This window comes from Grammomys surdaster, unplaced genomic scaffold (assembly GCF_004785775.1).
Source record: "Grammomys surdaster isolate TR1022 unplaced genomic scaffold, NIH_TR_1.0 193, whole genome shotgun sequence".
Lineage (NCBI taxonomy): Eukaryota > Metazoa > Chordata > Mammalia > Rodentia > Muridae > Grammomys > Grammomys surdaster.
Window position 1 is genome coordinate 1,710,536 of NW_021604638.1, and position 13,967 is coordinate 1,724,502.

Here is a 13,967-nt window from a genome sequence, read left to right on the forward strand (position 1 = left end):
GCACATTCAGGTCAAACTGTCCAGCCCTGGACCCGCCTCTCCTGGGAAGACAGGAGCATAGCTTCAGTGACCCAGTTATGAACCTCACCATGGCCCCTCTCAGACTGGGTGCATAAGGGTGCCTGAGTGTTCACCAGAAGGGGGCCCCTATGTGAGGCAGGGGTGAACCTCATCAAGGTTCCTGTAGCTCAACACCTCCACACTATCCCGACTTGGCTCCTCCAGGGTGAGGTGGGCCCCGCCCAGAAGCTCCAGGTGTAGCCCAGGCGCTGGTTGGCGCCTCAGTTGTGGGCATTCAGACTTTGTGACAGTCATTCACAGTTCTGTGTTTCATCTGCCCTTCAGTGGGGCCTGAGAAAGCACTTACATCAAGGAAAGAGACGGTCTAAGCTTCACCTGACGTACAGGGGTCATTCTGTTGTGGGAGAAGCATCCTGGCTGTAAGATGTTCATTAGCATAGTGGGCTCTGCCTAAATGCAGTCATAGCAGGCGCAGTGGTCCAGTGGTGTGATGGACCTGTGGAGAACAGGAAGAGAAGATGGTATTCCAGAGACTGGCTGGGGCTGAGGGATAACCTGGGACAGGGATGGCCTGGGACAGCTCTGTGAGCCTCTACCATTCAGGCACAGTAAAGTGCCCGTCTCGGATGTGTTGCCCTGCCCGAGACAACAACGAAACCTTGGTGGTGGCAGGAGAGAGTTAGAAGTTTGGGCCTATGGCGGCTTTCAGCCACTCCTCAGTTCCTGTCTCTGATAAGCACGGAGCTGAGTCAGCCACCTTGTGACTGAACTTGTAGCCTTGGGGTCCCTTCACTCTTTTACAGCAGGGAATGATCCTCCAAGGTCTTCCCTCCTTGGCTGGGGAGGCCCTTCACTGTGCCTTCTCCTCTGCCAGGGCCTTTGGGTTGCCTGCTGTCCCTCTGCTGAATCCGGTGTCCTGCACGACTCCTGGCATCCTGCCTGTTGCTGGGGGCTCTGCTGGCACCAGCTGCAGCCAGCTGCTAAGCCTCGGCCCGTCGGAGTCAACAGAACCACCCGCTTAAGCAATATCAAAATAGCCTTTTCCCTTCCCAGAACTGGAGGGCTTTTCCTCCTTCTAGAAGGGAAATAAACTAAATCAGAAAACAGAAATGAGAATCCCAAAGAGGTCAGAACCTGGAATGTGTCTGAGGTCTTCACTAGGATGGCCTGTGACCATGACCCTGTGTGGTGGGTCTGCGTTTGTGTGCGCCTGTGTGATATGTGTCCTTATATGTTATCTGTGTGGCTAATGGTGTGTGTCTGTCTGTCTGTCTGTCTGTCTGTCTGAAGTGTGTAGCAGGTTTGGCCCATTTTCTGCTGAGCTGTTTTTTGGGATCTCAAGTGTATTGAGGTATGGTTTTGGGACCGCCTGTGGGATGCTGAGGTGTGTAGGAGTGGTGGGCTGTTTTGAGGAGTGTAGAAGGGTTTTGGAGTATCTGAGATTTAAGAGTGTTGACCCCCACACGGCCATGTTGGGGTGTAAAGGATCTACAAACCTTCAGCTGTTGTTCTGGAGCACGTCAGAGGGTTGGAAAGTTGATGTAAAGAAGGACACTGGGGTATAGGACAGTTATTTTGGGGTGTTGGACTATTACTTTAGGGTGTTTAGGAAGTTTCCGGCGTTAGCATATGAGAGTGTTGACATAGGAACCTGGCTGTTTGGCGGATGAAGAAGTGTTGAATGCTGAAATATTGGGCTGTTTTGGGGGTGTGTAGGAGGGTTGGTGGGGAGCTGGACTGTGTAGGAGTATTGGGATATTCTTTGGGGGATATACAGCCAGGCTGGGATGTTGGTGGTGGGGAGGATTGGGTATAGCTGTTGTTGGGGGGTGGTTATAGCTGGTGTGGGGGGGTTGGGTATAGCTGGTGTAGGGGAGGGTTGGGTATGGGTGGTGTGTGGGGTTGGCTGGTGTGGAGAGGGTTGGGTATGGCTGGTGTGGGGGGGGATAGCTGGTGTGGGAGGGTTGGGTATGGCTGGTGTGGGGGGTATAGCTGGTGTGGGGGGGTTGGGTATAGCTGGTGTGGGAGGGTTGGGTATGGCTGGTGTGTGGGGTTGGCTGGTGTGGGGAGGGTTGGGTATGGCTGGTGTGGGGGGTATAGCTGGTGTGGGGAGGGTTGGGGTGTGTAAGAGCACTGGGCTGTTGTTTTGAGGGTGGGAAGGTTGAAGCATTGCTTGCTGGGATGTGTGAGTGTTGGGGTACTGGGGAGCCCCGCGCTGGGCTGGTCTTACGTACAGATGCCCGTGTGTCACCTCTGCATCTGTCCGCATCCTGCTCTAGCCCACATGAGCCCCTCTTCTTCCCACTGTCCCTCTCCAGGCGCCATAAGTGAAAGGACCCTGGACAGGGTCTCTGAGCTGTGTTCTCCCCTGTGCCCAAGTCCTCAGCCTTACGTAGACGAGCGCCTCCAGAGCCTCACAGAAAGTCTCACACGCCCCTCTGCCCTGCCCACAGCGGAGCTGGAGTTCGTGCAGATCGTGGTCATCGTGGTGGTGATGATGGTGATGGTGGTGATGATCACGTGCCTGCTGAGTCACTACAAGCTGTCAGCGCGTTCCTTCATCAGCCGACACAGCCAGGCCAGGAGGAGAGAGGAGGGACTGTCCTCGGTGAGTGGGGCCATGGCCTAGGTTTCCTGCTGTGTGGAATACTCTGACAGAACCCCATCGGGGTGCTCACGGGAGCAGGAATGTGGATCGCTGCTTCCTCTGGTCAGTGGAGTAGGACCTGGGGGTGGATAAGGAGACCTGGGAGTGCGGGAAGGTTCAGGCTGGAGGGAAGCTGTGAGTTTGCACCAGGATGTGTCTGAGCCTGAGAGCCCAGTGCTGCCCCCAGAAATGGCTCCTGTTACCATCCCAGAGGGAACAGGACGTGTCAGGTATGATTCTGTGGGCTCCCCAGAGGAACCCCACTGTGGGGAGGTGAGGCTGGGAGCTGGCTTAACCTCCATAGCTACGAGCTGAGTGGATACAGGTTTGGGGGAGCAGGGAGGTGGGACACAGTTTAGAGGAGACAGCTACGACACATGGCGGCAGGTCAGGCCTCCCAAGGCCAGTGAGAGGCCTGATGAGACAGAACGAGGAGACAGCAGCAGCTGCTTGACTGGGTGCCCACCAGGACAGAGGTGTGGGAAAGGTGCCCCCGGTCTTGGGGCTGTGACCTAGATGGAAGGAGATGACAGTCCTGCCCTCTCGCCAACACGCCACTAGCACTTGGGCAGCTTTGTCCAAGTGTCCTGGGAGGCCATGGAAGCAACCGGACACCGAGAGGTCTCTCCCAGGGCCCGAGCGTCATCTGGCTCCTCAGGTGTGATGAGCCAGCACAGGGCGCCTCTGGGCAACCCAGGCTTGACATAGTAAGCTAGCCATCTCGGGCTGGAAGGGAACCTTATCCACGTGACCCCTCGCCCGCCAGCTCTCTGCTGAGTGCTGTCTGTGCCCAAGCTCCCCTGATACAGGAGACTATGGGCAGGACCATTCTAGGATTGTGGGTAGCCGAAAGTCATACGCAGGCAGGGGCTCCACGTAAGGGACTTCTAGCTTTGGGGTGCAGCTGAGCCTCTTTGAGCCTTAGAGCTAGAGACCTGACACTCACCAGAGGGAGGGAGGACCAAACATAGCCAGCCTTGGGATCAGAGTTCAGTGTCCTGGGGCTCAGCCATGCTCAGAGCCCAAGAGGTGAGCATTCTCATGTGTGCTGGGCTCCTTGTTAGCCTAAGTGAGACTGTGTAACTAGTCTCAGCTCATTTACATCCTACCAAGGGCAGTCAGTCACCTAGAGTCACTTAATGTACCCAGAGGACTGCTTGGTCTCTATGCAGGCAAGCAAGCGTTTTACATGCACACGTGCATGCGCGCGCGCGCACACACACACTCACAGACACACATGCTGAGCAAAGTTGGGGATCCTAAAACTGCCCTCTGTTACCAAGGGACAGTCACTGCACCAGAGGGCCTCATCCTGGCTGATATTATAAGCGTGTGTTTTGGTGCTTTAGCGTTGTGAGCGTCAAGGGGCTACCTGGGACCCAACAGTGTCCTTTCTGGACTCCAGAGTCAGTGCCTGGGTTGTCTCCTGCAGGTGGGACTTGCCTCTCCTGCCTGTAACATCAGCCCCCCTTTGGGAAGCTCTGTCCTGGCCTCAGGTGTCCACAGTCAGCAACAGTGAAGAGAGGCATAGTCTATGTGGCTCGAAGCGCAGGATAGGAAGCCTAAGACCGGAAGAAGCTAGCACATAATCACACCCCAGTCTCCAGGATGGCTCAGCAGGGGCAGGGAGGATGGAATGATCTGAGCCATGCTGGGCACAGTGCCCCAGTTTTGGGGGGGTGTCCCAGGCTGGCAGAGGCACCTAGAGTCTAAGGGCTAAGCCAAGACAGAACTGGCCGCCGCCTGAGAAGCAGGGCTGTTCCTGGCAGGTTTGGACATCTCTGCTTGCGTCAGGACCGGTTTCAGTGCGTCACCAGTTCACCGGGGCAAGATCTGTGACAGACATGGGGACTCCTGACTGAGGCCCAGGACACAGCCTGAGGGAAGAGCCAGCACCTGCTGTATAGGAATCCTGCCTGCCGTGCCCCGGCTCACCTGGCTCTTTTGTTATCTCTGTTACCTAGCAATAGGCACTGCCAGCTGCCTGGCAAGTGTTCTTCACACAGCGCATAAGCCAGAGTGACGTCCGAGGCTCACTCCCTCACAGAGAAGTAACTAGGGCTCAGAGAGGTGGGTGGGGCACTTGTCTAAGGCCAAACAGCGAAGTTCCCCTAGCCCATTGTGGGGTGTGGTTAGCCAAGAGCGTGGGATGTGACAAGGAAGGTTCTGGGTACAGATGGCAGAGAGAGAGAGAGAGAGAGAGAGAGAGAGAGGGGGAGAGAGAGAGGGAGAGGGAGAGGTGGGGGGGGAGCAGGCAACTCATTCTGCATGGACACCTGAGCTCAGCTGCTGCTTCGACAGACAAGAACCCGGCCCTCCTCCCCAGACACGGGGCCTCAAAGAGACCGTCTCCTTCACTGTCTCCCCAGTGCCACCTGGCTGTATAAACAGGGAACCCAGGGGAGGCCTGGAACAGAAGGTGGCAGATCCCCTAGGACTCCTTGTCTTTCCGACATAGTGCATCTGAAGTGTCTCCAGGCCTTGTGACCTCCCAGAGAGACCTAGATACAGCTGTTGTCTGCCTGGGCTCAGTGTGCCACACTACACTCGCCTGCCTACCCAGAGCCTTGCCCTTTGGATGTCTCTGACAACTGGGGTGGGGGCTCCCCTCCTACTTACGAGAGTAGGACACAGATCCACCTACTCACCACCTCTCTTACGGGAAGATCACCTCTCCTCAGAGGTACAGGAAGAGCAGGTGAGCCTGTCTAGTTTCCTGAAGCCAGGTCTCTGCTTCATTGTCCCCTACTATGTCCCACCGGCCAAGTCCTCCCACCCCCATCTCTCCGTTTCTCTCTCTGAGATGCTTTTTCCATGTGATAAACAGTGTGATGGGTGGTTGGCATGAGGGTCAGGTGCAGGGAAGGACCCACAAGCCTGCTTCTTAGCATCCACCAACTTCAAGTGTTCACTGACACAGTTGGCTTTCCTACCTCCACACAGCCCATATCTCCCCCGAGGCGTGTGGTTTGTCAACGAGGTCACCTCAGACCAGAAGCTCAGCTAGGGTCTGAGATGCATCCATGCTTTATATTCTGATAACCCTTGGCCTAGATCTCCTGCTTCCCATGGAAGCACTGCCTGCCATGTCCTTGTTCTGGAGCCAAAGGCAAACAAACAAACAACAACAACAAAACTTATAGTAAAGCCAGACACAGAGGTGAGCTCGAACAGAAGCTCAGGCATGGATCCATCCAAAGCTTCAGAGAGATCCAGACCGTTCTCAGCCTGGGGCAGGGTGGGTCCCAGCTCTCCACTCGCCAGAGGTTTGCTTTGCAGAATTTGATGGTTGACCACTTGTCCACAGGAAGGGAACGATTGTCACTATGAAGGTGAGGGGACAGTCTGAGCCATGTCTGGAAGCTGACCAAAAGGAGTTTCCCAGCAGGTTGTAGCTCTCAGTCTGGAGTTGCAGCCAGGAGGGCACCCTCAGGCCTCAGCAAATTGGCCCAGCCCAAGGGCTATATGCCTAGGTTTGTAAATAAAGTTTTATTGGCACACAGTCGTGCCTGTTAGTGTTTTTATGAACTATTAAGATTTAACAAAACAGAGACAGTTTGGAGGTTTTTTGTTTGTTTGTTTTGCTTCTAGTACAATGTTTTTAGTTATTCCTTGAGAGTTCGTGCATACTGAAACTTATTCTGACCCTTTGCGGAAATGGCCAGCAGACTGCTTTGGGGGAGGTCCAGAGGGAGAGGCTGTGGAGAAGTCGTGGTGAACTCAGGTAGCCTAATTGAGAAGTGATCATATAATAGGAGCCTGTACCCCAGGCAGTGTGGGAGGAGCAAGAAGGAACCCCAAAGCCAGTTCTAGAACAAGTTCTAGAAGAAGGAAGGGAGGGGCTGTCCTCACAGCTGAATAGGGCTGGCAACATTGGCTACAGGATTGAACCCTCCCTGCCTTTCACCTCCCCCTCAGCGGCTGCCTGAAGCCCCAGGGTTAGGGAACACTAAAAGATGGTTAAGTGGTGATTGCTTGCTGTGGCTTAAGCATGTGCTGTGAACCACACTAGACTGTAGGCACAGGGGACACGGTAGTCCCTCCGGACCCAACCGCAGCTTTGCAGGGAGAGTGACCCATGTAGACAGGGTATCCTGAGCAGAGATGAGTAGGAAGGAAAAGGGCTAGTGTTCTAGGTCGCTTGTCTGTGGTTGAGATAAAACCTCGTGACCAAAGGCAGCCTGCGTGAGGAAGGAGTTGTTCCAGCTTACACTTCCAGGTCACAGTTCATCATTGAGAGAAGGATAGGAGCTATGAGGTTTGCTGGGTTGGCAGTGAGTGGGTGGGACTGGTATCAAAAGAATCTAAGCAGATTTGGGAGAGGATTTGGGTTGGAAGGCTGTGGGAGGGGGCAGAACCCTGGGGTGCAGCCCTAAGCCCTGTTGGAGCCTCCTTTCCGGGGGGGGGGGGCCCTGCTGGCTCCTCCTGCAGAAGCCACATCTTCATAAGTGTATACCTGACTGACTGACCGTCTGCAAGGCAGGGCTGGAGGGCCGCTCAGGTCTTTACCGTCCAGCAGGCAGGTGTCCAAGCAAGGTAGGCTGAATGGCTGTGTATGGGGTGAGATCCGAGAGAGGGAGGCTGCAGTCGGTGGGGTGAGGACACCAAGAGACACCTGTGTGCCTGGCTTGTATGTTTTTAGGGCAGCCAGGGCCATTCACTGTATCAGAGACACTTTCACCTGCAGGTGCAAGCCCCAGAACCACCTAGTGGCCACTAGATGAACTGCAGTCCTCTGCGGCTCTGGGAGGAATATGTTTTCGCCTGGATTGTGGTGATGAGATGTTGGTACTTGACCACATTGTAGGCTCTGAGTGTTTGAGAGTATTATTTCTGTAGGTACATCTCAATAAAGCCAAAATTAAGGTGCCTTTACCGCAGGCTGGTGGTTACAGACAGCTCAGAACTACTGGCACTAGCAAGGACAACCTCTCTCTTAAGAGAGTTTACTCCCTTCCTGGGATCCCCCCACTGCTGAGGACAGGAGCCTCATGAGTGACAGCCATCACAGAAAATGATTCCGTATCTGTTTATTAACAATAAAGATGTGAGAGGCTCTAAATTATAGAGTCTGCAGGGACCCGTGCACTGACTGTCAACAGAGAAGTGGTACCATGGTGGCGTGGCCAGTTCAAAGGCCTGAGAGGCACAGGCTTTGCATGCTGAGCCTGTCAGACCTGGTTTCAGTGTGGGGAGGGGTGTGACACCTGTTACTTTCTGATGTCCTCTGAAGGTCAGCTGGATTGTGACATTCAACATTAAGTTCGCTAATTTCTCTTGCTAAGTGTATGTGTCTACACATTCAGATGCAGAGGTCAAAGTTAAGCACTTGGGGCACCATCATGCAGGGAGCCCAGGCCTGGTAGAGACAGGAGGCAGGCAGGCAGACTGGCCATGCTGGGTTTCCTAAAGGCCAAGTTGAGATCGGCTATAATGCCCAGGTAAGCTGTCTGCAGCTTTGAGAGAGGGTGCCCCACAGATCGGACAGAAACCACAGCTGAGGGAGGAGCCAACAGGGCCAGTATGGCCTTGCCTTTGACCACGCAGATGCGGTAAGGTTGAAAAATGAGAAGTCTATATGCCCAAGTCTTCGCTCCAGGGTGACGAGTTCAAATCTAGGCAGGACTTCACTCCAGGATGACAAGTTCAAATCTAGGATAGATGGCATCTTGTGTCACCAGCTCTGTCCACTGCTGACCCTGTGTCCCTTTCTATCCTACAGGAAGGATGCCTCTGGCCCTCAGAGAGTACGGTGTCAGGTGGAATGCCGGAGGTAAGACAGAGTCTCGCCCCCCCCCCTTTGCTTTCAATGGACGGGCCTCCTCCAGACACTCCCTGACTCCAGGAGGCCCCCTGCAGCGGCATCTGCAGCCAGTCCTGCAGTCTAGGGACTTCCAGGGATTCACCTGGGGCGACCCCTCCTGAGCTCACACAACTCAGTCTCTGAATCTGGGGGGGGGGGGGAATCAATCTCAGTCTGCCTCCCTCCCTAACTCTTCTCTGCCCTCTCCAGCCACAGGTCTATGCCCCACCTCGGCCCACTGATCGACTCGCTGTGCCCCCCTTCGTCCAGCGGAGCCGTTTCCAGCCCACCTACCCCTACCTGCAGCATGAAATTGCCCTGCCACCCACTATCTCGTTGTCTGATGGGGAGGAGCCCCCACCCTACCAGGGCCCCTGCACCCTCCAACTACGGGACCCCGAGCAACAGCTGGAGCTGAACCGAGAGTCTGTGCGTGCACCCCCCAACCGGACCATCTTCGACAGTGACCTTATAGACAGTACCATGCTGGGAGGCCCCTGTCCCCCCAGCAGTAACTCGGGCATCAGCGCCACCTGCTATAGCAGCGGTGGGCGCATGGAGGGGCCGCCTCCCACCTACAGTGAGGTCATCGGTCATTACCCGGGCTCCTCCTTCCAGCACCAGCAAAGTACCGGGCAGTCCTCCCTGTTAGAGGGAACTCGGCTCCATCACCCTCACATTGCCCCACTGGAGAACAAGGAGAAGGAGAAACAAAAAGGTCACCCCCTCTAGGAGTGGGGGCCGGGGCACCTGTAGGCAAAACCGCAAAAAATAAAAACACTCCGCACTTCTTAAGAGAGAAGAGAGAGGAAGGCAGGAGACACACAGGCCATGTGGTGTGTGCTAGTTCTCCTGTCTGTGTATAAATATTTACATGTTCCGTGTGGTCTGAATGCAGAAGCTCAGAAAGCTTGCAAAAAAAAAAAAAAAGAAAGAAAAAGATGCCATGTTTCTTTGTTGAGCCGTGTCTTGAAGGCAAAAGAGAAACCGCTCCACTAGTCTTGTTCTTAGTTGAGCTCTGTGTGTGAATGCTTAATTTCTTTTGTTTATGATGGTTTTACTTAACTTTAAAGACATATTTGCACAAAACCTTTGTTTAAGATCTGCAATATTATATATATATAAATATATATAAAAGAAGAGACTCTGTATGTGGGAGAGCCAGGAGTATTTTTGTATTAGAAGAGGCCTATTCAAAAAAAAAAAGTTGTTTTCTGAACTAGAAGAGAAAAAAAATGGCAATTTTTTGAGTGCCAACTCCGAAAGTGTGTATTACCTTGTAAAAAAGAAAAAAAAATCCTACAAAGCAGGGGTTTAGAGCTATTTATATAAATGTTGAGATTTTGCACTATTTTTTAATATAATATATCAGTGCTTGTTTGATGGAAACTTCTAGAGAGTGTGTTGAGACTTGGAGAAATGTTGAGTTTCAGTCTGAACAGAGCATCGGGGTGTGTCCCCTCCCCCCGGGTCTCAGAGGGCCCCCACTGCACAGGAAAGCCAGGCTCCCCAGGGCCACGCACCTGCAAGCCGACGGATGCTTCTGTCCAGACAGGCTGTGAACAGTTACATTCCCTGCCGAAGGGGACCCGTGTTGTCCTCTGGGTTACAGCTGAGTCAGGACCGCCCCCCACAAAGGCGCTGGGTCCCAGATGCCTTTCCCAATATGAAAAATAAACTGTTACCGAAGGAATCATAGTTTTTTTTTCTTCCTCTTTAAAACACAAAAACTATGAAGGTTCAGTGTTTGGGGGCAAGGTGTATCCTCAGATCCAAAGCAACTCCCCGAATTTGGTGCGGGGGAGGGGGGATGCAGCGGCTTGCTAAGTGGGTGGGACTCGAGCGTGCTCAGTAAGCGGTTCCACGTTGTCATGTAGGGAAGGCCCACGGTGGCGGCTGCTTGACCTCAGACCATGTGTTTCCCTCAATATTGATTTTCATTTCAAGAAACCAATTAACAGTCCACTCAACATTGAAAGGGACAAACCCGAGCATTCCCCCAGGAAGCCCAGAAGGGTTAGGACAGACTGCCACCAATGCCAGCCTCCAGCATAACTTTACTTCTCTCCCTGGAATCATCCCCTCAACCCGGAAAGAGTTGTATTTGATTTGGTCATTTGACTGCCTTATCACATGTTTGCAGGGTTGGGGTCTCATTTCCCAGGATGTAATTAGCATGTGGGATATGCTGGGACCCCAAGGGGGCTTACTGTTGTGTCAGGGGTGCGGTGTAGTGAGGTTTCTTAAGGTTCAGCAGGAGCAGAGGCACCACCCCTCAGGTGAATCTGCTGGAATTCGTGGAGTGACCCCACCCACCACTCCCCTTCCACAGGGCGTTCCCGTTTTCTGCAGAAAGCCAACATAAAAATGAGAGTGACTCGATAACCTATATACAGCACTTTTTGTTTTTAATTACTTGAAAATCTTTTGGAGTTCAGGCCAGCGTGCCTGTTTATACACATACGGTTTTTAAAGTATAGGTTACCCTGGAGCCCCGCTGGACCCCGTGCCTGGAGCCCTGCAGATCCATCATTACAGAACATTCCCAGGAGACCCCACTCCCCCAGGAGTGGTTGACCTAACACTGGATCCTCTCTCAAAGAAAGAGGATTCTTGGAGATATCAGTTTGTTGTCACCGAGATGTCCCATGTTTCCCTGTGTGCATATCTGATGCCTTCCTGAAGAAGAGATCTCTCTCTGGGCTCAGGATGGGGGTATGCCCATACAGTGTCTCACTCATGGAGCCGGTCCATCAACTGCTGGAGTTCAACTGTGCTTGTCATTTCCCTTCCCGACGGTGCATGTGTCTGACTTGCAGAGACCCCCAGATGTCCCTGCAGGCTTCTTATGGAATACTGCATGTGGCTTCCGTCCGGTTGGGGAATCTAGACAAGTAAACCTCATTCCTGTGTACGGCTACAGCTGAAAGCTGGGCTCTGTGTGCCCACTGTCCTCTGGGGCCAGGCTGGCTGTCCTTGCTTCTTTGAATGGGTTGTTGAAGGTGCTTGCTGGGCTCATTTGGCTTAGGGGAGCACTTACCCCCTTGGGTAACAACCTTGGACTGAAAAGTGGGGTCCCTTGGATGTGGGTTGTAGGACTTCGGAGGGAGGGGCTTGTCAAAGGCAGGGTATCTGGAGTCCTAAGCAAACCAGCCGTGTCAGGCTGCCAGCTCCTGCAGGCTGCAGGCTGTGGGACCCTGAACTCTGGCCAAATTCTCGAGATGCTGGTCCACACTTCACCTCTTCCCACAACAAGTTAGGCCAGTCCTGTTAAGTGGCTGGTTGGAGAGGAACAGACCTGGTAGGCTTGGGGAGAAGGAGGGTCTTGCTGCTTCATGAGGTTCTGAGAAAGTGACAGTTCTTGGCTCCCTCTGTCCAATCATCCCCCCAACTCCAGTGCTTGCTCCAGAGAGGTCATGACCCCTGCAGAGCTCCAGGCTATGTAAAGGCAGAAAGGCTTTGCAGAGCTTGGGGCTGTGAGTCAGCTTTGTAGAGCTGGGGTCTGCATGGCTTGGCCTGCTGCACAAGAACTGTCTTTGTAGAAGTCTGTTGTTTTAGCGAAAAGTTAAGACGTGACCCCCATACTCCACATGTGACAGGAATCGAGGCCCAGGCAGAATCCAGACCTTCTCTCTTCAAACTCTGTTCTGAGTCGCTGTTGTGTCCTAAGTGACTGACTTCCATGTCCCTCAGTTTCCAGAACCACAGAATCTTGTAATGATGAGAGAAATGGTCTCATTTGTGCTCTGGACTTGAGAGCCACAAATGCTTTCACAGTCTAATGGGCCACACCTCCTGTGTCACCTGTCACCCTTTCCCTGGCACACTGTCTGGCTGCACTACTGCTTGGCTCTGAGATGCCCTTCTTTGCAGCTGTCCCCACTTCCCGCCCCCACCTTCTGTTTCCAGTCAACACTTGGGATTTCTCCATGCCTGGAGCACTATGGGACACTGTACCCAGGCCGTTCTCTGTGTATCTATAATCTTGGGTGCCGATGTTGGCATTCCAAAAAGTCGCAATACACAATAAATTTTACAGTTCTTTGGAGAGTGAATTTTCTCCCATTTTTTTTGGCTGTGTAGCTCTCCTTTCCTGCCCACCCCCATCCTCCGTGACAGCACAGGACATATGGAGTAAAGACAGGCTTCCATAGCTGCTGGGGACCCTTAGATAGTTTGCTCAACCTCTATTTGAGGTCACTTGGTACTGGGGGGTGTCAGAAGAAATCCTCGTTCCCACAAGTGGCTCTCCTAAAGGAAGGGTGGGGTTGAAGGACTTCCCTCATTTCCTGAGGAAAGCTCAGGTAAGGTCTTTAGAAAGACACTCTTAGATGGCCTTCAGAAGTCAGCCCTGAGACTCAGGCTGTGTGAAGGAGGTTTGATGTTCTCCTGACCCCAGAGGAGAGGAAACGAAGCTGTTTGCAGATGAAAACCAACCTCAGATCGACACCAGTGAGGCCTGCAGGGTAAGTTACACCCAGGAGTGCTGTGTATCAAGCCCTCCCGGTCCTCAGTGCCCAGAAGTGGAGCAGAGGGGAGTCTTAGCAGTACACAGGTGCCCTACTTCTGGGTGCTAGGCTTTAACATAAGGCTCTTGGAAGCTGGGGTTGGGGCACACAGGTCCCCACCAAAGAGCTCCCCAGTGGTTTTAATCTCCCAACACCTACACACAGAGTGCCCAGTAAGACACTTTACTTCATACAGAGCCATCTTTAAGATACAGGGCTTTTAAAACCTTCAGTCAATACGGAGGTGGATGCCCGGGGGTGGCTGCCATTTGGCCTCAAGTAGGGGATACCTAAGGTTGTGGGATGTCAACATTCTTTGGGGACTGCTGCAGCTGCCAGCTGGACCGGGGGCCCTTGGCTGCCAACCTCCAATGCACGTTTCCTGTTGGCAGACCCCAGAGCACTTCAGGGAACTCAGGAGGAGCCTAGAGAGCATGCTCCCCCGCCACTTGTGAGGAGCACCAGGGACCACCTGTACCCCTCAGCTGGCTCCTGGGCCATATCTTCTCCATAGTCACTCCCACAATTCATCTGTGTCCCCACACACATCAGCCACTCCTATTAGCACCCTAGCTTTGAGGTTATCACCAGGTGCCCCTCGAGCCTCTGGATCATTCACACAGAGAGCCACAGGCACTATGGCAGAAGCCAGCCCAGCCGAGGGCTGTGTGCCTCCTGGGTGCCCAACTTCAGATTGAAAGCCCACATCACAAGCAGGTGAGAGTCTGATAGCGTGAAAGGAATACAAGAGTGTGAGCCTCAAACGATGGAGAAGGAGAAACAAAACAAAACACCATGGTAGATGTTTAATTAACCATCTGGAAACCCAAGCATCATGTCAAATTCTTTAATCACTTCATTTAGCCGTCATGAAATGTTCACGATCCTTTGCTATGGCTGGAGAGAGTTTATGGTGAAGGACTCTCTCGCCCAGTAAAGTGTCCCCGAGTGTGACCAGCTTTGACTAAGAGTATGTCTTGTCTTTATT

General features: G+C 53.2%; 1 protein-coding gene across 2 annotated transcripts in view; it reads left to right on the forward strand.

The window, feature by feature from the left end:
- Pmepa1 (prostate transmembrane protein, androgen induced 1) overlaps positions 1-10,164 on the forward strand; it is a 48,552-nt gene extending 38,388 nt beyond the window's left edge. Inside the window, exons 2-4 of one of the 2 annotated variants that reach the window (XM_028769713.1) lie at positions 2,475-2,629; positions 8,391-8,441; positions 8,682-10,164. In XM_028769713.1, the coding sequence (XP_028625546.1) occupies positions 2,475-2,629; positions 8,391-8,441; positions 8,682-9,203 (728 nt within the window). In that variant the 3' untranslated portion in view covers positions 9,204-10,164. Of the gene's footprint in view, positions 1-2,474; positions 2,630-5,014; positions 5,367-8,390; positions 8,442-8,681 lie in introns of those variants that run through there. The other variant, XM_028769714.1, reaches the window with a different exon arrangement.
- Positions 10,165-13,967: the final 3,803 nt, after the last annotated feature.